The sequence below is a fragment of the Polypterus senegalus genome, chromosome 12 (assembly GCF_016835505.1).
Source record: "Polypterus senegalus isolate Bchr_013 chromosome 12, ASM1683550v1, whole genome shotgun sequence".
NCBI classification, from domain to species: Eukaryota; Metazoa; Chordata; class Cladistia; order Polypteriformes; family Polypteridae; genus Polypterus; species Polypterus senegalus.
This window is the reverse complement of record NC_053165.1, coordinates 13402400-13430079: the sequence shown is the minus strand read 5'-3', so window position 1 is coordinate 13430079 and position 27680 is coordinate 13402400. Positions and strand designations below refer to the sequence as shown.

Here is a 27680-nt window from a genome sequence, read left to right as displayed (position 1 = left end):
TGCCAGCCGGGGACACACGAAATTTACATAGAGGGATTTATCTGAAACATGGCAGCAATGTGACTGGTCATACCGGCTGTCGACTTATTCAGTTACAGAATTAAATCTGGGTTTGATTCTCCATTTGCAACAGGAACCAGCAGAACAAAGTGTATTGGTTTCCGTTACATTTTTCTTGAAATGTCTACTATGAAATTTTCCAGTTTCACTTGCCAAGTTTGTGCTAAACCAGAAAGGCTGCAGTGAAGATATGGCCCGTGGTGTGACATCATGCAGTTTAAAATCAGCATTGTTTCTACGCGTTTCACTGTTAAACACACACTTAGGTTGTTTAGAATCGCTTTGCCTTACGTTTTTAAACAGCATTACATTAGTGCCGGGCCAGAAACACAGTGATAATCTTTGAATGTAGAGAACAGTCAAGCAAAATGACCCCTTTTATTGGCTAACTAAAAAGATTACAATATACAAGCTTTCGCGGCAACTCAGGCCCCTTCTTCAGGCAGGATGTAATTTGCTTGGCTTTTCTCTACATTCATAATGGCTAACACGGTACAACACCCTAATACTACAGTTATAATCTTTGTCATTTAATTTTTGTCTTGAGTTCAATCTGAAAGTGCATTCTCTGCGTTTGCTCTTCTACGCTGCTGAATCATAGCAAACAGGATGTACGTATTTGGGCTGAACATGCGCATCACACTTGACACAATACTACAGAATTCTGGTACTCTGAATGCACATGAAGAATAAAAAAAAAAAAAATCCACAAATTGTTTGGCCAACACCAGAAAAGATAAGCACCAATACGGAGGCACAGTTCAACAATGTGCTCAATTTAAAAGCTTTTTACTTTCCGGAAAAGTGACACTGCAGGATTAGATGTCGGTCAAAGCCAAATAATGAAGCCAAATTGACAAAAAGTGGTAAAGGATTTCATTAATAATTAAGTAAATCCAAAGTATCTCTGCAGCAGTGCAGCTGACTCCTCCGCCCTTGTCCAGTATTAGATATCGACAGTACGTGAGAGGAACAAAAAGGCCTTCTGCCTCAAAGAAATGTTTCATTTTCTTTAATATTACATCCTGTTCTTACTTTAAGCATCTCTGACCAGGGGTGACCGAGGGGAGGTCTGGCGAGGGTGACCATCTGATGGCCGCCGTATACCACCGGGCATCATCTGTGCCTACAGATCTCTCTCTATCGGTACAGATGTTCATCACACCACATACACACACAGGAGTCCACTATCATCGAGGTCCAACGGACAGGCAGAGCTGAAAAGGAAGACCTCCATCACAATGCTCTCATGATCATGTGGCTTAAAGGGGCTCCGGCCGGACCCACCTGTTCTGTTGGGCTGAGCCAGACGAAACGCTACAGGCAGTGGCATACTGGTAGATTAACGCAGACTGGGAAGTGACACTGGGCTAAATAAGCATTCATTGAAAATGGAGAAGCCAACTTTCTGCCTAGACTGAGGTGACCAGAATTTTTTGGGCCGATCCGGGGACATGGGGGTGGAGCTAGAGGAGCGTAGACTACTCCCCTTGTGTTCCGTGATTGAAGTTCTCCCACCACTACAAACAACAGGTGGAAGAAAAGAGCCGCCATGCTGCTCTCGCATCCAGAAGCGAGCCACGCGTAGACACAGCCACAGGCAGAGCATGAGTAGGGACGCTAAACACTACAGAGTACAGAGTGAAAGCTTATCACGTGATTTCTCGCCACAGTTGCAGAATGCGGTCAAAGCATAACCTCCGTCAAAACACCGGTGATGAGATACATTCAAAAAAGTGAACCAGCTGAAACCGGGGACAAAACGGGGACATGTTTCTGAGTGGGGACAGTTGTCCGGAAAAGGGGACTGTCCCTGGAAAACGGGGACAGGTGGTCACCTTACCTAGACTTACATGTACTATTACTTCTTTTCTGACACAAAATTTCTTTAAATCATCACATCATGTGTCCTGAATGAAATTAAAGGTTGAAGGTGCATTGATAAAATGGATGAGACAGAGTACAGGAGTCGGGTAGAAACGTCTGTTTTTTGGTGCAAAGAGAATGATCTAGTGAATGAACTAGTTATGGACTTCCTGGTGTATATTTATTTATTTATTGATCAATTTATTTATTTAAAAAGCTTCAGTAGTGAGAGAGACAGAGAGGTTAGGAGCAGGCGCCGATACATTGCATTGCCACACACGCCACACAACAAACCAACTCCGGATCCCAGATTAGGACCCGAGTGCAGCCTTGCAATGGGTGACACCTCAGCACCACACCAGTTCAGATGGAGGAACAGTGGGAGGTTTTCTTATGGTGGCTGGAGTGCCAATTCTGCCACCCACTCCCTTCAGGTTGGAGGGCCTACAGATTAACGTCATACCAGGACGGAGCATTTGCAGGTTAAGGGCCCAACAGAGCAGAGTCCCTTTTGGCATTTTACGGGATTCGAACCGGCAACCTTCCGATTGGCAGTGCAAATCTCTATCCTCTGAGCCACCACTCCTCCTATGTCTATAAGATTTATTATTTATTTGTACTTTTTTTTTTTTTAAAAGAAGTCAAGTAAAATGACCCCTTTTATTGGCTAACTAAAAAAGATTACAATATGCAAGCTTTCGAGGCAACTCAATTAATAATAAATAATAATAATACATTTTATTTATATAGCGCCTTTCCCATGCTCAAGGCACTTACAGAATACAAGAAAGAATGGCAAGGTATACAGTATATAGTGTTGTACAAACCAAATAAATAAAGAAGATTAAATTCAGAGAAAGAAAGCCTAACAGATAACATAATTTCTGGTCCAGCACACACACATACAGGTGACATGAGCATCTTGACATAAGGCGGTAATAAAGTCGGTATCCGTCAATAAGGGCACGGAAATAAAGGCGAGCTTCAAAAGGGTGACCTCAATTGGACGCAGCGAATAAAGGCAAACGCAGAAAATGTATTAGATAAAGGCAGTGAGTGAACGTATAAAATGATCTGCGAACGCCTTTATTCGCCGCGCTCAATTGAGGTTGCCCTTTTGAAGCTCGCCCTTATTGAATAGAGCCAATAACGTCAGGTAGAGCTAAAAGCCGTCCTGATCAGATGAGTTTTGAGTCGTTTCTTAAAAGAATTCATGGAGTCAGCTGACCTGATTAATTTTCGGGAGGTCATTCCAGAGTCTGGACACTCGCTATACAGCTGAAGGCCCTGCTGTCACCCATGGAGTGGAGATTAGTGGGGGGCACAACAAGATTACCAGAATCAGAGGACCTTAGTGGGTGGGCAGGCACATAGTGATGGAGAAGGTCACTGATGTAGTTTGGCGCAAGGTTATTTAAGGCTTTGTAGGATTTTATATTGGATTCTGTAAGACACGGGGAGCCAAGTGAAGACGGAGCAGGATGGGTGGTGATGTGTAAGAGTAAGAACAGTTGCTTGTGAAGAAGAAGCGCAGCACATGAGTGGCTGCCAAAACAATTAACCTGCAAATACCATGTTTGTTGGGAAAGACGGTTAATATCCACCAAAAGCAATAAATAAACAGAAATTAAAAAAATAAATAAATGAAAGATGTAAAGAATTAAGTGAAATAAGGAAAGCAGACAGGCAGAGAGGGGGGTCTAGGCCAATCTCTAATTTTGTTACTGTGGATGGAAATGTGAAAATAATTTCAATGTCGCTGATCATTAAAGAACTTAAGAGCAATGGCAAACATGCCTCTTGGTGTTAATTAGCTTGCTGCAAATAATAATGAGGCTCTGCAATTACGACTTGAAATGCAAATTTTGGTTAAAGGCTGCTATAGGGAAGGACAAAAGAACAGGTCGTGTGGCAGAGAACTCTTAGGGTGCTCAAACAAGGTGACCTGGACTCTAAAACAAACTAAATCAGTGCCAAAGCAATTCTATACTAAAGCGTAAACGTTAATATTAAATAAGATCATAGGACCAATTGCCAAATTCTGCACTTCTTCCTAGCAACTCCCCAGACATCCTGTAAGTGTGAACGCTGATGCAGGAGAAGGAGAATAAACATGGAGAGAGTGCCACCTAGTCCAAAGCCTAGTGAAGCTGTACCCATGGCAGCCCTGGTCCTCTTGTGGTCCTCTGCCCTTCACTTACACTTAAACCACTGGCTCTCCTTTTCCCACAGAACTAAGCCACGCTAACATGTCCATGACCTACCCGAAATGGTGCTTTACAGAAAATTCAGGTCATCAAGTAAAATAATCCCATCTGTCCTTAGTCACTTTCAAGTTCTTCCTTTATAAACAGTTTCAAGCGCCTTTGCAATGTCTTTGAGTTTTTCATCCCAGTCTTCTCTTAGCCGCACTGCCTCATCGGCAGATTTGCTGACTGCACACTTTTTTTTTTATGCACTTTGAAGTGGTGAGGATTCAGAACATGGAATCAATGTCATTCCCATGACCTCCGCCTCTGGACTGCATACCTGTCACTGCGGATATCAGCGCTCTGAATAAAACAGTAACAGAACGGATATATACAGTACGGAGGCCCGGACTTCAGAAATGCATAAGTGATACAAATATGAATAGACTTGTCAAATATGTGACATATTATCATATTATTATTAACAGAGCCGATTCAACAGGGTGTTTGGTATGCAGCAAACCGCACGGAAAATAAAGAAAGCTATCCAAACACAAGCGTGTGCATTATTAGCCACAGAATTATGACAGAGTAGTGGAGTGCTGGGCACCCTGTGCAGCAAGACCTCAAACTCACCGAGTCTCCTTTTCTTCTTAACTCTTTGAGGGCCGAAAAGCACACAAACCAATGGTTTCACACATAAGTCAATATAAAACACTATGCTATGTATACGTTCCTATGTGCTGTGGCTGCTGTTGGCGCATGTTCAGCATCTCTGGCGGCAGTGACTGCGTGGGCGCACCTTGATGGTCAGCAGGAATGCATGTTGGGCCAGCTGCCTGGCAGTTTTCGCACAGCAGGTGGGTGGTGGTGGCAGTTGCAGTGTGACGCACGGAAGTGGTGGTCCTTCCAGGCATACACTGCATCAGCTACACAAAAGTGTTCAGCACCACGATCAGCTGGGGACCGATCAGATGATGTTGGTACCTCACTTTCGTTTCTGATATCCATCTCCAGATCACTTGCTTCAAACTCGGAGTCTGACGAGTCAGAGTCCTTTTCAAGGAAATTACGTAAAACGTCCATGGAGTATTTCGCTTTGCACATTCACTTTAGTCTCTCGCCAGATGTCAGTGCCATTTTAGAGGGTGTTTGCTCTTCGCTACACATGCAGGCATAGGGAATCGAGGTTAAATCAACAAAGCCATGTAACTTTCCTTCTAGCAACAAGAGTCGAACTAAAACATAAGGGTTTTGCTGCAGTTTACAGCTGATTACCATCCTTTACTCCTGAATTTTGACAAAAGTCGCCATCAGCCCTGAAGGAGTTAAGGAGGGAGACTCTCAGACTCCTACTGTGGTGGCACTCCTGAAAGATATTATCTAACTTATGTTTCTGCATTGCGTGATGCCTGCAGCTGGCATAACGTCCTTGAACCAGAGACATCGATAGCCATAAACCAAGGATGGACTGGGCAGTCAGGTCACAGAAAAGCAAGAGATGGTGCAAATCTGTGCAAAGTGCTTTCTAGCTTCAGTCCTAAAGCCCGATGAGGGGACAGAGCCTGTCCCAGTAACATCAGAAACATGTCAGGAACTAGTTCTGGATGGGGAACACTTGGAATAAGCTAGCAAGTAGTGTGGTAGACAGTAAACCAACAGTCCACAGGGTCCATTCTTATACACACACAGATCATTTAAAACCACCTATCAACCTAACATGTTCATCTTCAGTATGTATGAGAAAACCAAACTACTGAGTGGAGAACACACTAAGACACAGAAGGACCGTGCAAACTCACAGACATCAGTTTAGGCCTAGGATTTGAATCCTGGGCAAAGGATGAAGGGGGCAGCAGGACTGGCAAATGACAGAGTCTTTCTGCAGCCAGCAGTGGCAAAGCGGTGAACAATGTTTAGGCCTGCGCAGGACTCTCCGCAACACGGGTGTCAAACTCCAGGCCTGGAGGGCCGCAGTGGCTGCAGGTTTTCTTTCTGACCCTTTTCCTAATCAGTGTCCAGTTTCCACTGCTGATTATTTTCTTACCCCTTTATTTTAATAGCCCTGTTTTTAAGGATTAAGTCTTCTGAATTGATTCTTTTCTTCATTAAATGACAGCCAAACAGAAATGAGACGTGAAACGAGCCAACAGATGACCAGCTAAATTGGGGCTTCAAACTCCAACCAGTTCCTTAATGAGAAGCCGATTCTTGCTGTTAATTAAACCCGTTATTCAATTCCATGGCTTCTTGCTGCTCTCTTTTTGCCACAGCAGACATTTCCAAAACTGCTGATATTCTGTTTTTTTTCTAAGAACTCCTAAAATGTTTTGGTAACCTGAGGGATCAACCTTACCGAGACCTTCATCTTTATTTTCAGATTTTGTTTGATGGGTACAGGTGAGCTGGTCATGTCCTGCTAGTTTTAGGTCTCATTACTGCCCGGCTGCTAATTAAGGAAAAAAACAACTAAGGGGTTTGAGTTAAGCTAATTGAAGCGAAGGCTAAAGAAGTTAATTAGCATCAAACACTGGTCACTAATGAAGAAGATGGTTAGAATGAAAACCTGCAGCCACTGCGGCCCTCCAGGCCTGGAGTTCAACATCCCCTGGCCTACAAGAACCAGAAGCTGATGGTTTAAAACAGGAGTCCTCAATCACAGTCTTAGAGGGCCGCAGTGGCTGCAGGTTTTTTGTTCTAAACCGGTTGCTTAATTAGAAAGCAATTCTTGCCAATAATTTAATGTCATTGCTTGTTAGTGCTTTAAATCTGCTATGCCAGGTAATTCCACTTTCTAAGGATATCATCCAAATAATTTGAAGGCTAAAATGGAGGAGTAATTCTCAGTATTTCATTAAACCCAATAGTGCACGATAAATACACACAGGAGTAAATGGAGAAATGCTGGTCTTTTTTGTCATTTGCCTGTTATTGCTAATTAGGAGCAATTAAAAACCAAGAATACAGCTGTTTAAGACTAAAATGAGCAATAAGGGTTCAAAATTTTAACGAGCGAGACAACCAAAGTGAAGCAGGAGTGTCACTTGAGCAATAAGGGCTTCTTATTAAGCAACTGGATTGGAGCAAAAACCTGCAGCCACTGCGGCCCTCCAGGACTGCGATTGAGGACCCCTGGTTTAAAACAAAACTAAACAGCTTGGTTGGTCAAATTACCCATCTGATACTGTAACCATCTGCTTGGGCAGTGCTCACTGCATCGTACAGCACCACTGGGTCTCTGGGGCACAAATTCAGGACTCTAATCTGTGGAGGGTGTAAAGCAACTGCCTTATAGGAAGGTGAGCCAAAGAAGAACTCCATCAACTCAGGTGACTAGCTGGGCTTCTGACAGCAAGAATGAACGTTCTTTGTGGTGTGCGCAACCCGTTTGCCCCCATCAAAAGACTGCCATTCACAGTAAGCTGTACCACAAGAAGAGTTTGCTGGAGACAATTAAAGAATGTGTAAAGAAAATGTCAGTTTCATTCAACACTGGAGTTGACTCATTCGTGTAGGCCACGTGTGAGATAAAGCGTAGAAAGAAAAAGGATTTCATGCACTTTTTGGCCCACCTAATACTACTACTACTGCTGTCACCGTCCTGCTCCACTGGCAGACTGAGGAGACCCCACACTATGCGACTCTTCAATTCCACCCGGGGGGTAAACGTTAACATTATACAAAGTTATTGTCTGTTATACCTTCATTGTTAGCATTCTTTAATTTAATATTGGTTTTTATCAGTATGATGCTACTGGAGTATGTGAATATACCCTTGGGATTAATAATGAATGAATGAGTAAACGAATGAATATGTATGTATGTATCTATCTATTATATAGTGCCTTTCATATCTATCTATCCATCTGTTACTACTACTACAACAAAAGACCACTGAAGACATTTCTGTGCCTGCCATGGGTATGACTTTCACCAGTTTCATTACTACACTCAAGTGTAAATAGAGAGCTAAATGATTTGAGCAAAGAGAGGAAGTAAGACAGAATATGAGCAGCAGCAGCAAAGCCGCAGCGAGACAACTCTCAAAGCTCATTCTCTGGCTGACTGTAAAAGAGCGAGCAGAAAGACCATGAAACACTGGCAGCTGAACAAACGAGATATATCCGGAGCATACACATTGATTGCGCTCTTCTTGTGCCTACATATTGATTAATTCTATTTGTTTGGTTTACCAGGCTAAAGAATAACTTTATTCCTGCCATGGAAAATCGGGAGGGCATGATTTTAAATTAAGAGTGTGAAACTACTGCTGCTGCTTCTTTTATCTCACCACACATTTCAGGAGGGGCTTCCAAGCATACAATCTTCTCCTTACTTTGCATGAAGTATTTTCTGTCGACTTCTAGTGATGGGCAATAATAGTCAAGCACCGCATAAGAGCTACAATGAGCAATGGCACTGTAAAATTAAAGGCACGTCGGCTACAATTGCTCAAGTCAACAGATAAAAAACTTTGCAATTGAAACAATGCCCATTACAAAGCCTTCATGTTAATGGAAATTAAAGCTGTTGGAACCATACTAAAAAAAACACATTTTCAGCCCTGGAGAAGCCTGACCGTAATGTGCCTTTAGAATTTACTGTAAACAGAGCATCTTAATTGGCCCGCAAACTCCGCAGTCCTCCTCTCACTCGACATTACACTGGACAGATGAACGGTTTAGTCAGAGTGTATCTCTGCATGTATCAAGCTAAAATCAGCAATAAACATTTAAAAAAAATAGGCATGTTATTTTTTAACCAAATCTGATTATAGATTAATAATCAGGTGGTCCCAGATGACCTTCTTGTAATTCATGTTCAAAATCTATACATTGAGAAAGTTCATTTATCCATCCATCTATTATCCAACCCGCTATATCCTAATTACAGGGTCACGGGGGTCTGCTGGAGCCAATCCCAGCCAGCACAGGGTGCAAGGCAGGAAACAAACCCCGGGCAGGGCGCCAGCCCACCACAGGGCACACACACACACACACAATTTAGGATCGCCAATGCACCTAACCTGCATGTCTTTGGACTGTGGGAGAAAACCCACGCAGACACGGGGAGAACATGCAAACTCCACTCAGGGAGGACCTAGGAAGCAAACCCAGGTGTCCTTACTGCGAGGCAGCAGCGCTACCCACTGCGCCACTGTGCCGCTCTGTGAACACTGCTGGAAAAAAAATCCTTTTGCTCTGCACAAAGCAGACATCTTACACAATATGCCAAAATTTATAGCTTGTTGGTATCAAATCTATCTATCGTTGGCTGCCGTGCCGCCCGAAAGTTCATTTAAGGTTGTGTAAATCTGTGAGCCAACTCTAGACAGGCTGGGAGCAATTTTATTTTCTGGATTCAACGGGAAGAAAGGATGCACCATACATGCACACAATCTCAGTGTTAGGCAGTGTTGTTTTTGCATGATCTACTCAGTCATTTCTAATTCTTAATACTCTAATGGACAATACGTTACAAGATTGACCTGACTATTGTGTCTGTTAATTCATTTTTAATACTATACTGTATAATCAGTACTCTGGGTATAAATGCAGTAGGCTGGGCTGACAGAGGAACAACAGGTTTTGTGCATGTTGTTTTTTAAGCTTACAAGTTAACGCTCATTACTGAGTTGACGTCCTGTCAACAGGACATAGAGATCTGCATCAGTAAGTACACACATTCAAATTTAGGACAACTAGGCCTTAATTATATCAATAGCAGGTCATGCTGAGCAAAGTAAAAAGAACAGTATGGAGTCTAAATGCATCTGAGTAAAGCACATTCCACCCAGAATCTAATGAATACTTGCATGACCTTGATCTGAAAAGAATGATATACGCATAGAACTACAATATGGGCTGTTCACAACTACAGGGGACATCAAAACCTCCCACTTAGAAGAGAACACTGTGAGCGGGCTGGGGATAGACTGCAGTATTTGATCTGAAGATGCGAGATGACACAAACGATGGAAAGCCCCAGATAGCATATTCATGGTGTGTAAGCTTGCGGACAAAAGCCACAAATGCAGATGGGATTCCCACGCAAGTAAAAGTCATTAGGGTGCTGCTAGACAAGGAGTGAGAACGGCACATCAGAAGCACTTCTAACTCTGGGCAATAAAGTGAATGAGCATTAGAGGTTATTGATAAGCTGGGTTCAGAAGAAAAAGTACCACCAGCTCAGATGACCACAGGCTATTAAGTTGTAATCGTTAAAGCGTTTGAAAGTGAAACTGGGAGAGGGTTACTTACACTAAGTGGGTGCAGATGAGGGCTGTGGAGTCGGAAGCAATTATTGGGTTCCTGCAGCAAAAGTCGTTAAAAGTGTACGGTCTCCAATGAAATGTAAATTGCAATATAACGTGTTAAAATTTTAAATTTTACTAATTTGATCAAACTTTTTTTTTCTTTCTCAGGATACATTTTAATTTACGTTGAAGACTGATTTCTAGTTTTTGGTATTTTAAACTAAATTTTTTACGTCTGTATGCATTTTCTAGAGTATCTCACACTATTGAATTAAAACACGAATGCTGTCAAAACAAAACAATGCAATTCCAAATCCACAGATCTGACATATTCATTTGTCATTTTGTCACATGTCACGGTGTCACTTTATTCACATGTTCAGCTGCATGTGTGATTTTCTTCTTAGTTAGTCAGATGACTGGCACTGAGGTGTACGGTGGAGTGGAGCCACTCAGGTTCACTCTTATGGAGTCATTTCAATGTTCATCGGTCAGTCTTGTTCTGAACTTTGATTTCATGACATTCATGCGTCAGAAAAGACAGACTCACACAAAGCAGACATTTTCAGAGCTGCTTGGTGAAGATTCTTACAGTTATCTCGCTCTACTAAGCTCCAGAAATGCTATGCTAAGAATGCTGTTGAGACTTAAACTGCACATTATTTTGAAGGTTTACTAATATATAATACTTAAAATCCAATGTCTGTCTGTTTGTATGTCTGTCCGCTTTTCACGAGAAAACTACTTAATGGATTTAGGTTGGGTTTTTTTTTTTTCTTCTATAATTTGCTTGAACATTCCAGTTGATTTTGCGACTTCTCTCATTTCGCTATGTATCATAGTATCGACGCAACGGGCCGAGGGAGGGGGGCCCTCCTCACGCACTCGTCAGCTTCGGCTCGTGTTCCTTAACTCTGCTTGGCTAGCGAATGAGAGAACAATTTAATTCAACTTTGTTTAATATTTAAAATAAAGTGTTACTTAGGTCTTGATGAGTTCGAGTCCGGATATTCTCTTAAGTGTATGGCACATTGAAAAGATAGATTGCAATTGTGGATCGTGAAATGATTTTTTGGAAAGATCGCTCACCCCTAATTTGACTAATCAAGTTTTCAAATTTATGTAGGATTCATTAACCCTTTGGCGAGCTACTTGGAAAGGGGTTGTGAGCTACCGGTAGCTCGTGAGCGATGTGTTGGAAACCCCTGCCCTAGAACATATACAGTATGTCAGGTAGGCCTGACCACATACAGAGTAAACATTTTTTTAATCCTATTGAACTTTCTTCTCCTTTTCTCTCTCTGTCATTCCTACTACACGTGTTTAAAACGCTTTCGCTCCAGTTTTTCTGTGCTCCACAGAATAAGAGGCAGACAACCTCCTAACAGTGGTGCACACAATAGAGATATTTCAGTCAATGGATTATCAGTTTCTTCTTTAAAACTCCTTAAGAGATGTGGAAAGCAAGAGCATCTGGATATCATACACAGCTCGGTTTGTTCAGTGAACGAGGAAATGTGAATCGCTCATGGTCCAATGGCAAATTTACCTTAAAACGTTTCTGGTGCTGCTGTATCGCTTCAAACCATAAAACTTAACAGAATTTTAAATTCATCACTTACAGCAGTGCTTGCAGCTGCCTGCTTTGATTCCTCCGTCAAGAAACTCAACATCTTCTCGACTTTTTGCTGTTCCTCAGGGCTGATGTAGTCTGTGTCTAAAAGCGGACAAAAACCATATAAAAAAAAGTTTTAATCTGCCTTTAAAACTAAAAAAATAAATATTTGCAAGATGCACAAGATAAATTCCAAATTAATTTAATGGAGAACAAGTGTAGTAAAGAGGACACTGTGCTTAGGCTCCAGAAAATGCAAAAAAAATCTCCCAGAGGCCATTGTGATTGATCTGAACAACAGTAAAGGGAAAATTCTGATTATGAACTCACACTTTTCACTTTTAACAAACAGAAGAACCCACAAAAGTGGCATTAGTCATCCTTTTTTTCTTTGCTGCTGGTACATATATCTAAAAAAGTGCCTCATTCTCCAATTATATTATAAAAATAGTACATCATCATCTGTCTTCAAGCACTTTTGATTTCAGAATGGTGTAACATAAAAGAAATGATTTACAATATGTGCTATTTTTAAATCCTTATATATAATTTGATGCTATCCGTACATATGGTGTTCGCATCAATACCTCGACTCAATACAAGTTAGAACCATGCAATGGGACTCTGCCTCTGTAATTACAACATCACGTGGCAAACGCGGACGCAGTATTGCACGATTGACTAAGAATGTTCGAATGCTTCAGTGACGCCACTGGACGGCAGAGTATAGTAAGTCGGTGTTGGATTCGGTTGGTTTTTGGAACGTTGGTTTGGTGGGGCGTACTTTCTAGGACTAACATCGTCGACTGACTTAAATCCATCGACAGCTCCGGAACCGTAAGTAATTTAGAATGTATCGCCATTTGCTTGGTATGTTGAAATCTATCTTTGGGCTGTTCGGTTTTGGCATCCGTCCTTCTGACATCTATTGGCAAACTGAGTAATGATGGCTGGGTATTAACAACGGTCACTGTTTACATTTTAGCCAATCTCAGATCTAAAATGAGTGACAATCGCAACGCAGCCAGAAGAGCAGTGGCCGCGGAAAGGATGCGTAGGAAACAAAGACACATGACTGACAAGGACACCGAACCTTTCGATAATCCGATGTGTATGGATTGGGATTCTATAGAAACGGTCATTGAACCAAATGTCAACATTGTGGTTGATGTTAATCAACCACGCATCCGTCAGGGACTGGCAAGACATGATCCGCTACGCCAACATAATTATTACTCCGACTCGCAGCCCCATTTAAACAGGAAGCTCTTCATTACATCGGCCGAAAACGTCTATTTTAAGCATAAATCAGTGCCATGATAACAAAATCATTTCAAGGACTTAAAAAAAAACCAAATACTTATTTGCAGAAAAAGTATGGATTTCACAAACGTAGAATTTGTAGCCCGATTTGATTGGGCTCCCAGTCGCTAGTCTGAATATATTTTTATCATTAATAATATTTTACTTCCTCGTGTTTATCTTTTAGACGGGCTTCATAAATTTGCACTTGAGGCTACGGGGTCCACAGAAGGTAAACGCAGTTCCTTACACTGTGGTACAAAACCATGGGGCTGTTGAGAGGGGACGCCTCACCCGTGAATAAGATCATTGGACTGCATATTCTGAGGGACCACTTGGGGTAGGAGTTGTGCTAGAGCTGGTCCTGGTTACAGCTTTACAGAAATTATGATATGCAACTTAACCGTAGGGGTAGCATTTCTGCATCACCAGCAGTTTTTATCAGGAGACACTTAAAAAGGCAAAATTACCCCAACGGTGGATCAAGATGAGCCCATGGTTAATCCTTTCCAGGATATGAATAGATAGCTGCAATGACCCAGAAAACTCAGTAAAACTGCTCAAAGGGTCTGCATTATTGCTAACACCAATCCGACAGTTCAAAAGAAGAGTGTTCCTAACACAATGTCATTTTAATAGTGAGAGGACACCCAGGCCATGAAGTGAGTGTCAGTTCAATAGCAGGCAGTGCAGAGGAAGTAGGACCCCTAAGTAGCAGCAAGGCAGAGAAATGTGGTGCTGGACGGCAAATCTACAAACACATCACAAAGTAAATTAAGCAGTTACGTCACATAAACTACACTCTGGAACTCAAAGGAAGGCAGTAGAAGAGACTGGGCAGAAGCGCAGACAGTTGGTGAACGGTGACACCAACATCAGGGTAATGGTCAGAAGTGACTGATGGGTGAAGAAGCAAATGCGCTGTGCCTTCTGAAAAACCTGATGCAACGTTAACCGGCTAAGGGATTTTCTTTCTGAGCATAATTCAGTGAGGTTGGGTACCGAACTAAAAGCACCTCAGAATCAAATCTGCACATTTTTACAGTCACAGTGAAGAAAATTAAAATTCTCAATACCCAAATAGTGAACAGCAGTATGGTTAGTATTGATGCCTAAGATCCAGGGATGGATTTTCACCTGTCGCTGATGGGTCTGGAAAGTAACCTCCGCGATAGGCGGGGGATCACTGTAAATCCCATTAAATGAAAGTCTGGCATGTGCACTTTAAAATTACAAATCAAACAAATCAGATGTGGTTAAACTGTGGAGCTGAACGGTAAATCTATTAAAAAGTGTGTCTTTGACCCAAACACTAAAAATTCTCAATGGGGAGAAGAAGTTGTAAGGCAATGTTCAAATAAACCTAACGGATATGTTTTTGTATCGTTTCTTGCTTAGTCATACATCTGTGTGATATCTGCAGGTTCTTTTAATGCTTACATGAGTTAAGGTACTATAGCTTCCTACAACATCACCAAATATATGTCTGCTAATGTAACTGATGACTTTAATGAAGCTTGTATGGGTTTTTCCTCTCAGTAAGTCCCAAGATATCTGCCTTTCCAAAAAGGGTTCGTTTCTGTCTAGTGCGCATACGGAGAGAATGGAATTCGGCCCTCACAACCCTGCGATGTTCATAACCTGGTTCACAAAATGGATGGAATACTGAAATGAAAGCTTGCCATACTTAGGATGTCCAACTTACATGCATGCAGGGAAAAGTGCTTGTGCTCTGTTGGCAGCTGGGAAACTCCATCAGACGAAGGCTCAGATCCACCCAGAAGGTGCTGAATAGAGTGCAGCTGAAAGCAAGGATCTGAAAGCAGAACGGCGGCAGACTTAGCCAGTCTGCAACACAAAGAGAGAAAAATCAGTTGCAGGAAGAAGTAAGAAAACATCAGACAAGCACAAAGACTATAAACTGTAGTATGGAAACTGAGGACACCATGGCAAGTTGATGAAAATCTCATGTGCAAACAGAGCATGAGGCCTGGAAGCACGAGACTTGTGAACCCCATGGTTAAGCTCTTGGCAGCTGCTCCTCTCTGCTCAACACTGAGGCCTTCTGTTTTTGAAATAGAGGTGGAGTGAGCTGCATATGTAAGAGGGTATCTCCAGCTTTTTCAGATGGGTCACTTGTCATTACAAATGTTGAGCCACTCATAGGTACACCTTTCTAATATCAAAAGGACATCAGACATACCTGCCAGTGCCAGTCACATTTACAGTACCTACTGTCGACTGCAGTGATTTTGTTGGTTCTTAAAAAACAAAACACATCAAAAACGATCACATAGTAGTAAAATGTAAAATGACTGAATGTCACGGTGGCGCAGTGGGTAGCGCTGCTGCCTCGCAGTTAGGAGACCCGGGTTCTCCCTGCATGGAGTTTGCATGTTCTCCCCGTGTCTGCGTGGGTTTCCTCCCACAGTCCAAAGACATGCAGGTTAGGTGCATTGGCGATCCTAAATTGTCCCCAGTGTGTTCTTGGTGTGTGGATGTGTGTGTGCCCGGCGCTGGGCTGGTGCCCTCCCCAGAGTTTGTTTCCTGCCTTGCACCCTGTGTTGGCTCGGATTGGCTCCAAGGGTTGGATAATGGATGGATGGATGATTGAATGTGACGTAATACACTACAGATGCAAAGGATTTATTGATTAACTGGTAGTCATTTGGATCCATGCCAGAAGTAAAACTGAAAATGTTATTCTTGTTAGTCCATTACCTTATTACTTATGTGTGCATTGCTTGAAAGTCTGAAAATTCCTAGACTTGAAGATATTTGATTTTTCACAATATTGGGGTATTTACGTACATTTTTATGTTGGTAGTAAAATGAAACACATCTTTCTGGGGTGATCAGTCAATTAACATTTTAATATAAGGTGTAACTGCATTAGTGAAGCAGCAGACCATCTTGTGTGACCAAAAATGGACAAACGAAGGAAAGAGGGACATATAATCAGTGTGTCTCTGCCACATCATTCACACGGGTGTAATGTCCTCAACTTTTAAATGAATTCTCCTGCTCTCCCACTTCTGAATGGAGTTAAATAAATGTAAAAATGGCAAACAGGACACAACCACAAGTATGTGTAAAAATCATAGTAGAGATTTTCCTCAAACTCACTCTCCTATAATCGTCTATAAAAACTATGAATATACATCAAAAACAATGAATCGCATAATAATAGAAAAAATATATCCACTAGTCAAGAGCTGGAAAAAAAATGTCAGTCACACTCACGCCGTCTACCACAGACCCATTTGTATGTAAAGTAAATGTACATCTACAGTGGCCTCCATGATGTTTGGGATAAAGACATTTGTCCTTGATTTAGCCCTCTACTCCACAATTTAAATTTACAAATCAAAAAATTCAAACATTGTGATTAAAGTGCACACTGCAGACTTTCATTGAAAGGGATTTGCATATTTCGGTCACACCATGTAGAAATGGCAACACTTTTTATACATGGTCCTCCCTTTGGGACAATTGGCATGGTAAGTATTCCTCAAGTGTGTTTCATTAGTGCATCCATAAGATACCCTGGCTTGCTTCTTCCCTTTGGAGTCTGTAGTTACCATTGTTCAACATGAGGACAACAGCTGTGCCAACAAAAGTCAAAGAAGCCATTATGGGGCTGACTGCCTTAATATACCTACTATTGATATGCCACACACATTATGGTACCTCGAAATGGGGTTGGGGACAGTGGCATGTAGGACAAGTGTTGTCATTTCTACATGTTGTGAGAGAAAAGTATGTACAGTGATCCCCCACTATATCGTGGAAAAATTCAATAAGTACATCCTACCTGTAGTGTACTTTGCAGCCAATTCATAACAAAGCATACGGTTTTCAGCAGTCACTACGGTAGACAAAGAGTTTTGCGTTACAGTACCCAGATGATTTCTTACAAGACCTGCTATTGGCTGAAAGAGGAGACTCAACCAATCAGAGCGGGATTTTCATTCTCTCGGGCTCTGATTGGCTGCTGCTAACGTGGTGTAATCTTGCAAGAACAGCAAGCGTGGGTCCCCGACACATCTCAGTTCTCTGCGTATACCTTGCTTGTGGTCCGATTGTTGTGAGCAAACTTTTTGTGAACTTTTCGTTTTGTTTTAAGCCCTATGATGGCTCCCAAGACTCCTGCATCTTCTATGTCTTCTGGTAGTAGTGAGCCTAAGCGCCAGAGGAAGACCTTGACCATTCAGGAGAAGGTAAAGCTCTGCTTTAGGAAGGAAAGTGTTACGCGGACATCGCTCACCATTACAAGTTTACATGTGTTTAAAGTGTGTGGGAGGGTTTTTTTAAGGATTAAACTAAACAAAAATGTTTATTTATATGGTCTTTCTATATTGCGGATTTTCACCTATCGCTGATGGGTCTGGAAAGTAATTTCTGTGATAGACGGGGGATCTCTGTAAATCCCATTAAATGGAAGTCTGGCATGTGTACTTTAAAATTACAAATCAAACAATTCAGATGTGGTTAAACTGTGGAGCTGAAGGGTAAATCTATTTAAAAAAAAGTGTGTCTTTGTCCCAAACATTAAAAATTCTCAATGGGGAGAAGAAGTTGTAAGGCAATGTTCAAATAAACCTAATGGATATGTTTTTATGCGGACTAACAAGGGAACCTTACAGAGTACAAAAACAGTATGCAAAGGTATTAATTGATACTACTGCAGATTTCATTTATCATTTGGTGACATTTAATGACTCAAAGGACTAACAAAAACCCCATTTGCAGCAATACTGGCACCTGCAGCAAGCTTGTAAATTATATCTTTATTATTAGCAGTTTATTAAGTAAACAAGCAATATCACCGACAATAAAAAGAGCAATCCGCAGCAACTCAGGACAGACACTTTTCTTAAACCTAACAGCAGAAGAGGACTGCTACTGTGCTTTCACTTCACTGGAGGGATCATGTGTGCTTATAATCTTCTCTCACCAAATGTCACTGGTTCATTTATGCGGACATCTGTTTCAGTTTGCAGGTGGCCAGTTTTGATGAGCTTCGGATGTACTCTGACTTGCAGCATGGGTGGAATTATGTGGCGCAGGCAGAAAATTGCATCCTCCACTTGAATCTTGGTCTGTTGTGGTCTACCACAAGAGGACTTTGTAGAGTCCAGGACCAGACTCTCAAAAGGTTTTCATGATGTGAGACATTAAGTGCCACTGGTTGGTAGTCATTAAGTGAAGAGGCGCCTGCTTTTTTTGGAACAAGGACAATGCCGGATGTTTTCCGCAGCAGCAGCACTTTCTGAAGTCTTATGGACAGACTGAACAGATGACAGAAGACACCACAAAGCTGGTCAGTCAGCACAGGCCTTAAGAACTCAAGGACTGACTCGATTCATTCTGGTGTGTGTGTATATTTATCTATCTATTTATGTACTTATTTATTTAAAGAGCTCCTTTAAAAAGCAAAATTTCCCCCAGGGAAAAATAAAGTTCTGTCTATCTACCTAAAGTCAATCTGTTTTAGTTACACTGCAACAGCAAAATTACAGTGCTTACAGGTGGCTTATGTAAATGAAAGCTGTACCAAGTGTATTCAAAGTGCATGATGCCAGTGCTACCAAGCACTTTATGTCAATGTCCGTAGACTGAAACATGGACCAAATGACGTATACCTGGTTGTTACAGTGGGTCACACAACTTTTTGCAAGAAAATACAATATGACTAACCTCAGATGCTAAACAAAAAACAAAACTGATGGCAAAACCAGCAAATATTTCAAGAAAAGGCAAGAGTAAGCAATGGTTTTTACCTTCTTGGTCATAGTCTACACTACCTCAGGGTGGGCTCCTTCATCACTCCCCAGAAGAGGGAATATTCACTTCAATAATTCCATTTGGCTAAATCCACACACAGCCAGACATGCCCCCAACAAAGCTGACCCATCAGCTTGCTGCCTAGAAACCAGTACTGACATCTAGGAAAGAAACAGTTGATGGGTTTAACTGGCTAGCAAATCTAAAAGCCAGCAGTCAAGTCTCAACCCACACCAGTCACTGCAGATCACCGTAGAATTTGACAGACTATGCCGCATATACGCCAGGAATGTCCATTAAACCAGGTCTGATGAAAGCCATTAGTCCTTCAATGTCACAGATAATAAAGCCATCAATTGACTGACAATGGTGACATGTCAAACATTTACAAGATAGATCCGAGAACTAAAAGCCATTTTTATAAACTCATGTCACAAACTCACTCAGTAATGAAGTTTCTAGAACACCAACCTTGACCTTAAGTGTAAAACGTGGACACTGGCACAGTGCCTATTAAAAGTATTCACATCTTTTGACAGCTTCACAATTGATTTTTATGCAACATTGAATCACAGTGGATTTAATTTGGCTGTTCTAAAGCTGATCAACAGAAAATGAATCTTTAAATTCATTGTGATTGAACATTGTGTAATAAATATAATAAAACATAGATAGATAGATAGATAGATAGATAGATAGATAGATAGATAGATAGATAGATAGATAGATAGATAGATAGATAGATAGATAGATAGATAGATAGATAGATAGATAGATAGATAGATAGATAGATAGATAGATAATCCCACGGGGAAATTCACAAACATGAACATTTACAAGGGGTGAACACTTTTCATAGGTACTGCGGGTTTTAAGCAGAAATCCAAATATGGCTCCCTGTAATCCTGAGACAGTGAACCGAACAACTTGTCACGACGACACGTGTGGCCCTTGATCTCTGCTAACTTTCTTATATGGGAAGCAATCAGACCTGCAATGCCAAAAAAGCTGCAGCAAGATGAGCTGCATAAACACATGGCACCTACACTGAACCATGCTATTGCAACTAAAGGAAAACTGCTCTACCCGCACATCACGCCTGATCTCATTTCAGCAAGAGCCTTTGGCGGCAGTCATCTGGCACTTTTCATTTTTGGGAAGATAAGACAGAATACAAGTGTTTCTTCTGCTGAAGTGCTATTTCAGAGTCACATAGACTCTCCAAGTGCTCATTTATATTCCTATCCATGTTTGATAAAAATACCTAATTTTTCTTTTTTTTTTTTTTTAGGAAACAGTACCCACCATTTCTGCTCAGATAGACAGTGTTTGGCAATTCCAATGAATGGATAATGTGGTTCTTCAAGTGAAGAACTCAAGCCAAACCTCATCATACCACCATGTTGTGTTTCAGTGCATAAGCAAAGACTGAAAACGGTGCTTTTGAAAGAAAAGACAAACTGCAGATATGAAGTCATGCTAGCCTAATATGGACAGGTACAGTATGTCTTTAACAAAGTGAAATCCTCACGTATCTTCCTCCTACCTCTCTGGCTTCTTCAAAAATTAGTCTGCTAGATCTTTTAGAGGTTTAGGAAGTTTTACAATTCTCTTTCTCTTAGTAATAAAACCATAAAGTATTCAACATAATTTTCAGTGTATTTACATGCACATAAATTGGGTTAAGGTGAATAACCTGATTGGGGCAGAAACTTGGTTTCTTAATAATTCACGTTTACATGCACAAGTAATCTTCTGGAGTCCACATTTGTGAAAACACTCTGGTGCCAAAAAGATTTAAATGTCATCATGGGCCACTGTGAATACAAAAATAAGCATGATGCCTGTAATAATTTTGTTGTGTTTTATAAATATGTTTAGTCAAAATGATACTTTATTTACAGTGGTGCTTGAAAGTTTGTGAACCCTTTAGAATTTTCTATATTTCTCCATAAATATGACCTAAAACATCATCAGATTTTCACTCAAGTCCTAAAAGTAGATAAAGAGAAACCAGTTAAACAAATGAGACAAAAATATTATACTTGGTCATTTATTTATTGAGGAAAATGATTGAATATTACATATTTGTGAGTGGCAAAAGTATGTGAACCTTTGCTTTCAGTATCTGGTGTGACCCCCCAATAACTTCAACTAAACATTTCTGGTAACTTCTGATCAGTCCTGCACACCGGCTTGGAGGAGTTTTCGCCCATTCCTCCGTACAGAACAGCTTCAACTCTGGGATGTTGGTGGGTTTCCTCACATGAACTGCTCTCTTCAGGTCCTTCCACAACATTTCGATTGGATTAAGGTCAGAACTTTGACTTGGCCATTCCAAAGCATTCACTTTATTCTCCTTTAACCATTCTTTGGTAGAACGACTTGTGTGCTTAGGGTCGTTGTCTTGCTGCATGACCCACCTTCTCTTGAGATTCAGTTCATGGACAGATGTCCTGACATTTTCCTTTAGAATTCTCTGATATAATTCAGAATTCATTGTTCCATCAATGAAGGCAAGCCATCCTGGCCCAGATGCAGCAAAACAGGCCCAAACCATGATACTACCACCACCATGTTTCACAGATGGGATAAGGTTCTTATGCTGGAATGCAGTGTTTTCCTTTCTCCAAACATAACACTTTTCATTTAAACCAAAAAGTTCTATTTTGGTCTCATCCGTCCACAAAACATTCTTCCAATAGCCTTCTGGTTTGTCCACGTGATGTTTAGCAAACTGCAGACGAGCAGCAATGTTTTTTTTGGAGAGCAGTGGCTTTCTCCTTGCAACCCTGCCATGCACACCATTGTTGTTCAGTGTTCTCCTGATGGTGGACTCATGAACATGAACATTAGCCAATGTGAGAGAGGCCTTCAGTTGCTTAGAAGTTACCCTGGGGTCCTTTGTGACCTCGCCGACTATTACACACCTTGCTCTTGGAGTGATCTTTGTTGGTCGACCACTCCTGGGGAGGGTAACAATGGTCTTGAATTTCCTCCATTTGTACACAATCTGTCTGACTGTGGATTGGTGGAGTCCAAACTCTTTAGAGATGGTTTTGTAACCTTTTCCAGCCTGATGAGCATCAACAACTCTTTTGTGAGGTCCTCAGAAATCTCCTTTGTTCGTGCCATGATACACTTCCACAAACGTGTGTGGTGAAGAGCAGACTTTGATAGATCCTGTTCTTGAAATAACACAGGGTGCCCACTCACACCTGATTGGCATCCCATTGACTTGAATTTCACCTTCAAACTAACTGCTAATCCGTGAGGTTCACATACTTTTGCCACTCACAAATATGTAATATTCGATCATTTTCCTCAATAAATAAATGACCAAGTATAATATTTTTGTCTCATTTGTTTAACTGGTTTCTCTTTATCTACTTTTAGGACTTGAGTGAAAATCTGATGATGTTTTAGGTCATATTTATGCAGAAATCTAGAAAATTCTAAAGGGTTCACAAACTTTCAAGCACCACTCTATAGATTTCTGTTACTGGACTGGATGCAGCAAACTCTTTTCTGCTTGGCTATGCGATTGAGCCCTGCAAAGGAACCGCTATGTGTGCTTCTTGCCTCAAACTTAGTGCTGATGAAATAATAATAATAAATTAGATGTGTCAAGTTACTCATTAATTTCAAAAGTACTTGGTCTCCAGAACGCACATTACTTTTAATGTGTTACCCTGTTGCTCTCAAGATTGTGCTGCCGAGTTTAGCACTGTGTCCTCATCTCATCAACATAAATTAAAGATTTTCTGAAATACTTAAGACAGATTATTTCAGCCAGGAGAAGAAATAATAAATTCAGCCAAACATTTTGCCTCTGGAAAATTATACTGAGGGTGCTGCTACCCCTGATGGCTGAAAGCAAATACATGTGCAGGCAGTAAACCTGTTAAGGGTTTATATGGCCACATAATCAGGTTATTTGCAGAGAAATCTTTCTCTGTTAATCGGGTTTCTTTGAGGACAATACCCCAACTTCCCTAACTCAAATAAGGGCTTACAATGCATTTTTAGAAATCATTTTTTTGTAAATAATCAGATTGTTGAAGTGCATATTGGGCAGCACAGTCGTGGAGTTTGCATGTTCTTCCTGTGTCTGCAAGGGTTTCATCCGGGTGCTCCAGTTTCCTCCCACAGTCCAAAGACATACAGGTTAGGTAAACTGGTGTGTGGTTGTTGTGTGTATGTATGTGTTCGCCCTGTGATGGACTGGCACTCTGTCCAGGGTTTGTTCCTGCCTTGCGCTAGCTTGGATAGGCTCCAGTAGACCCCTGTGACCCTGTTCAGGACTAAGCAGGTTAGAAAATGACTGACTGACTAAAGTACATATAAATATTCTACTTCAGATTTAATAGTGCTGAAAAGAAACGCCATTCACACAGGTAATACAAGTCTTAAAAGTCAATTTTTTTCCCAATAAATAAAAGGCAATCCACAATGGTAAATTCACATTAAACGATGCAAAGATTACCACTTCGGTGCAATGTCAAGATCTGCAAATTCAACTCCAAGGTCATTTGTGGCAGGTTCTTGTGTCATCAGGATGATTCCACATGAAAGTCTGGCAACAAATTACCTTTCTTTCTATTTTTACAGCGATGTGGCAGAATTCTCAAGTGTACACAAGAACAGATGTCACCTAAGGAAGCACAAGGTCTCCACCTTTGCCAGCCATCGATTACTGTCTAGAATGAACATATCAATGTCTAGTGAAATGGAAACAAGAGCACAAACTGTAAGAACCGATAAGCACATACAGTAAATGTTTTGAAGAGAACAGGACATTTACCTCAACGCTCTCACATTTATCTCATTATTGTACTGAATGTGTCCAAAATAATGGCACAATGAGACAGCTCGCTCAAGAGGTGCTATTCTCAGCCACATCATTTCGTAACTTATTTACCTGTATGTACATCAATTTTTAACATTAAAGTTAAATTTACCCTATATTCCATCTCTACACCTATGGTGTTACACAAGAATACTTGTCCTCTTCATAATTCTAAACACTTCTGTCCTGTCTCCTCTTGATGACTCTCTCGGTTCGAACTTAAAAGATCCAGCTTCAATCCTACCTTGACAGTTCATAAATTATCCCTCTCATCTTCGAGATTATCTTTATCTAGTGCGGTTATGACCCTTTGAGTCACATATTGGGAGAAAAGCACAAACAGAATTCCAGATGTTTCCTCACAAATGCAGCTTAGGCCTAACCTCTCCCGACTTCTACTCTGCATATTGAAGACACCATAAGACCCATTTCCTATTAGTATTTTAATCATTTCTGTTCACTTTCTCTTTGTGAACAATAATGATCGCTCTGAGACCCCACTTTTTACTCCTTTCAACAATAAACAGGATTCTTGCATTAAAACTATATTGTTTTCAAATGTATGACTGAAAACAATTTTTAAAAAAAAAGGCCAAATAATAGATATTCAACAGACAATATCTGAGCCAGCGACTCGGTCTGAATAGATGAAATATCAGATTGGCAACTAAAATAGCAAAAGGACTTCTGATACGCTTGCTTCCTTTCAGCCTGTAAGATACTGTCACTTAGCACTTGTGCCACAGGGCAATCTGCAGCAATCAATAGCAATCAATGATGGCCGAAAATAGCAGCTGGAAACAAGCAGGAGTTTGACCTGCAGCTCCTTGGATTCTGTAAGCACTGCAGTCATCATCATTTAGTTAGATGCACCACCCTTGGGACCTCGTATCACAGGAGGTGACGGCATGCCTCTTCCAGTCAGGCACTTTGTGGCCTACGAGCCACTATTATGTATTTTAATGAAAGCAGCAGTCAGGCTAATCATGCTATTCCAAAATGCCTTGAAGTGTGGGGGGCTAGGGGTATGAACGTAGGAGGTACACTAAAGTAGGCAACCAAGTGCTTTTATACATTTGCATCTATTTGTGTAGCAGACACATTTATTTAAAGCAACTAAAAAAAGGAGGTCAATATAATTGAGTAGACATCAGTCTGGAGGATTGTTTAGGAACAAGTGTTACAGGACAAGGTTACAAAATTGATCACCAGAGAGAAGAGCGCAGAATAAAAGGCAGCTAACTATACATTGTTGGTTACAACACCCTAACAAAGCCATTATCAATTAAACAGAAATTCCCCAAACAAAAGAGTCTTCAAATGTTTCTTAAACACATTAAGGGAGTCAGAATTTTGAATGGAGATGGCAGCTTGTTCCACCAGCTAAAAGCTACACACAAAACGACTCCGCATTGAAATCTGATTCCACACAGAAGTGGCATCACCAAACACCATTCTTAAGAAGACCTGAGTGGGCAAGAAGGAACACAGGACCTCTGTAGTGTCACCAGTGCTGACCCACTGACTACTCTGTAAGCAAGCTTCAAGGAATTGAACTTAATTTTGCTACTACAGGAAGCCAATGTTGTGATCTAAATAAAAAGAGGCATGACCCATCTGTGTGCCCGTCTCAGCAGGTTGAACACCAAACGTGCTACTGCATTTTGAGACACCTGCAATAGCTTGGTAACACATGTCAGTACTGCTGCCAGCAGAGAGATGCAGTAGTCTAGATGGGCCAAGATCCATTAGAAATGATCTGATCTTGAAGTTGTAATACAGAGTGAATTTGCCATACTGACAATCCATTGTAACATGGTTAGTGAAGGACATCGATTACCACCATAAGACTGCATACAGACTTGGCGGGTGTTACCGTTAGTGAGCTGAGCTGAACAGAGATGGGGTACCGAATGGACAGATGAGCTGCGAAAACAAGAAGTGACAACTTTTGCAGGTTGAGCTGGAGATGGCACTCCTTCATCCAGGTTGCAATATAAGTGAAACATGCAGAGATTCTAGCAGCTACCATGTGGTCCTTTGGAGGGAACAACAGGTACAGCTACGTATCATTGACACAGCACTGATCACTTGCATGGCTGGGGAAGAAAAAAGTGGCAGGGATTATTGGCACTAGAGAGATAAGCAGTGCCACGTTTTTACACTTAAGAGACAAATCTAAAGATCAACTTACTAAAAAGGAAATCCAAAAATCCAACTCACACTGCTGCTAAATGTACTTACAGCTATATAAAACTAAGGTTAAGAAAATAAAGCAATTGACATGTTTTAGAAAGTCCAGTATATTTATGATGCTAATTTTGAACAGATACATATCTCAATATATATAAAATCCAACGTCTGTCTGACTGTCTGTATGTGTGTCCGCTTTTCATGGGAGAACTACTTAACAGATTTAGATTGGGTTTTTTCTATAATTTGTTTGAACATTCCGGTTGATTTTGCAACTTCTTTCATTGCGCTTAGAATCATAGTTCGCTTGCATGAGCAATATATTCGTGCTACTCCGAGACAGAGGCTGCAGGCCGAGAGGAGGAGGAAGCGTGACATCAAGATTCGGGAGCAGGGCAGGGCCCTCCTCACTGTCCTGTTTCACTACTACGTGGGCTGAGCCACGGAGGATGGCTAGTATTTAATAAGATGTATATGCAATATTAGTAATCGGAGAGTGACTAATATGCACAGATAAAGACAGCAGTGAAAGGTGTAAAGTAAAGCAGTGTTTCTCTACCACTGGGTTGTGGCAGGATGCCGCTGGTGGGTCATGAGTTGCTATTACTTATAATGCTAGTGGGTGGTCGCTCCAGTGATCAAGCTATCTGCCTCACCACTCTGACAATCTTGCTTGATTAGACCCTCTCCCAGCTTTGTCGATCTTGCTGAACACACCTAGTGGAGAAACGGCTCAGACGATCACACCTAGTTCACCCCCGCCTTGGTGAGTCGCAAAGACGCTTACATGGGAAAAAGTGGGTTGTGTCACTGGAAATGTTGAGATTTAAAGGAGATGGATGCAGTGTACATGACAGGTGTTATGACAGAATCCAACAAATATCAGGGCTTTCCGCATATTCATCCAGTGGTAGTGAATTGTCTCAAACTGTTGCCAGTGCTATTGAAAATTTTGGGAGACCGCAGCCATGATCATCAACATGTCACTTCATGACAAAAAGTTGTAGGACAGACCCTGCCCTACATAACCATCAGGACCCAATCATATAGTCGATACTTATATCTGTGATGACTACAGAAGATTTAAAACTCGTATTAATGTAATCTCTATTAAATTAAAATTTAACGTATTGTATTAGCTAGCTTTAGGTTACGAAAGAGTTAAACCGTTAAAACTCTCAGGCCTGTATTTTTTACTTTTCTTAATGCATGGTGAGCCACCATTATCTACCAATCCTAGGTCAAGAATGTGAGGGAAGATCACTCCTAGGGGAGGTTGGTAACTATGCTTTGATTTTTAAAATAATGATTGCAAAGTAAGGGGGCAGAAAAGCAATTATTTCCAAGAAAATATTGGTGGTATGGATAAACTTTAGGAATGAAGGATTTGTGTTTATGAAGTCAAGATAATGATGAAAAATGCTCAAGTGCAAGAGGGGTATTGATGAGAACTGTATTAAATGTAAGACTCACCCAACGAAAGGCGCTCACTTCATTGAACTAAGATGGCTTGTGCATCTTTGCAATAAAGTTTATTCTGCTTGCCCATCTCGAGACTTTGAG

General features: G+C 41.1%; 1 protein-coding gene across 1 annotated transcript in view; it reads right to left on the bottom strand.

Annotated features, from left to right (window-relative positions):
• LOC120541440 (E3 ubiquitin-protein ligase RNF123) overlaps nucleotides 1-27680 on the bottom strand; it is a 131403-nt gene that overhangs the window by 3768 nt on the left and 99955 nt on the right. The window contains exons 36-37 of the mRNA XM_039773063.1: nucleotides 14994-15136; nucleotides 11994-12088 (exon numbers count right to left, since the gene is read on the bottom strand). Coding sequence (XP_039628997.1) covers nucleotides 11994-12088; nucleotides 14994-15136 — 238 coding nt within the window. The remainder of the gene's footprint in view (nucleotides 1-11993; nucleotides 12089-14993; nucleotides 15137-27680) is intronic.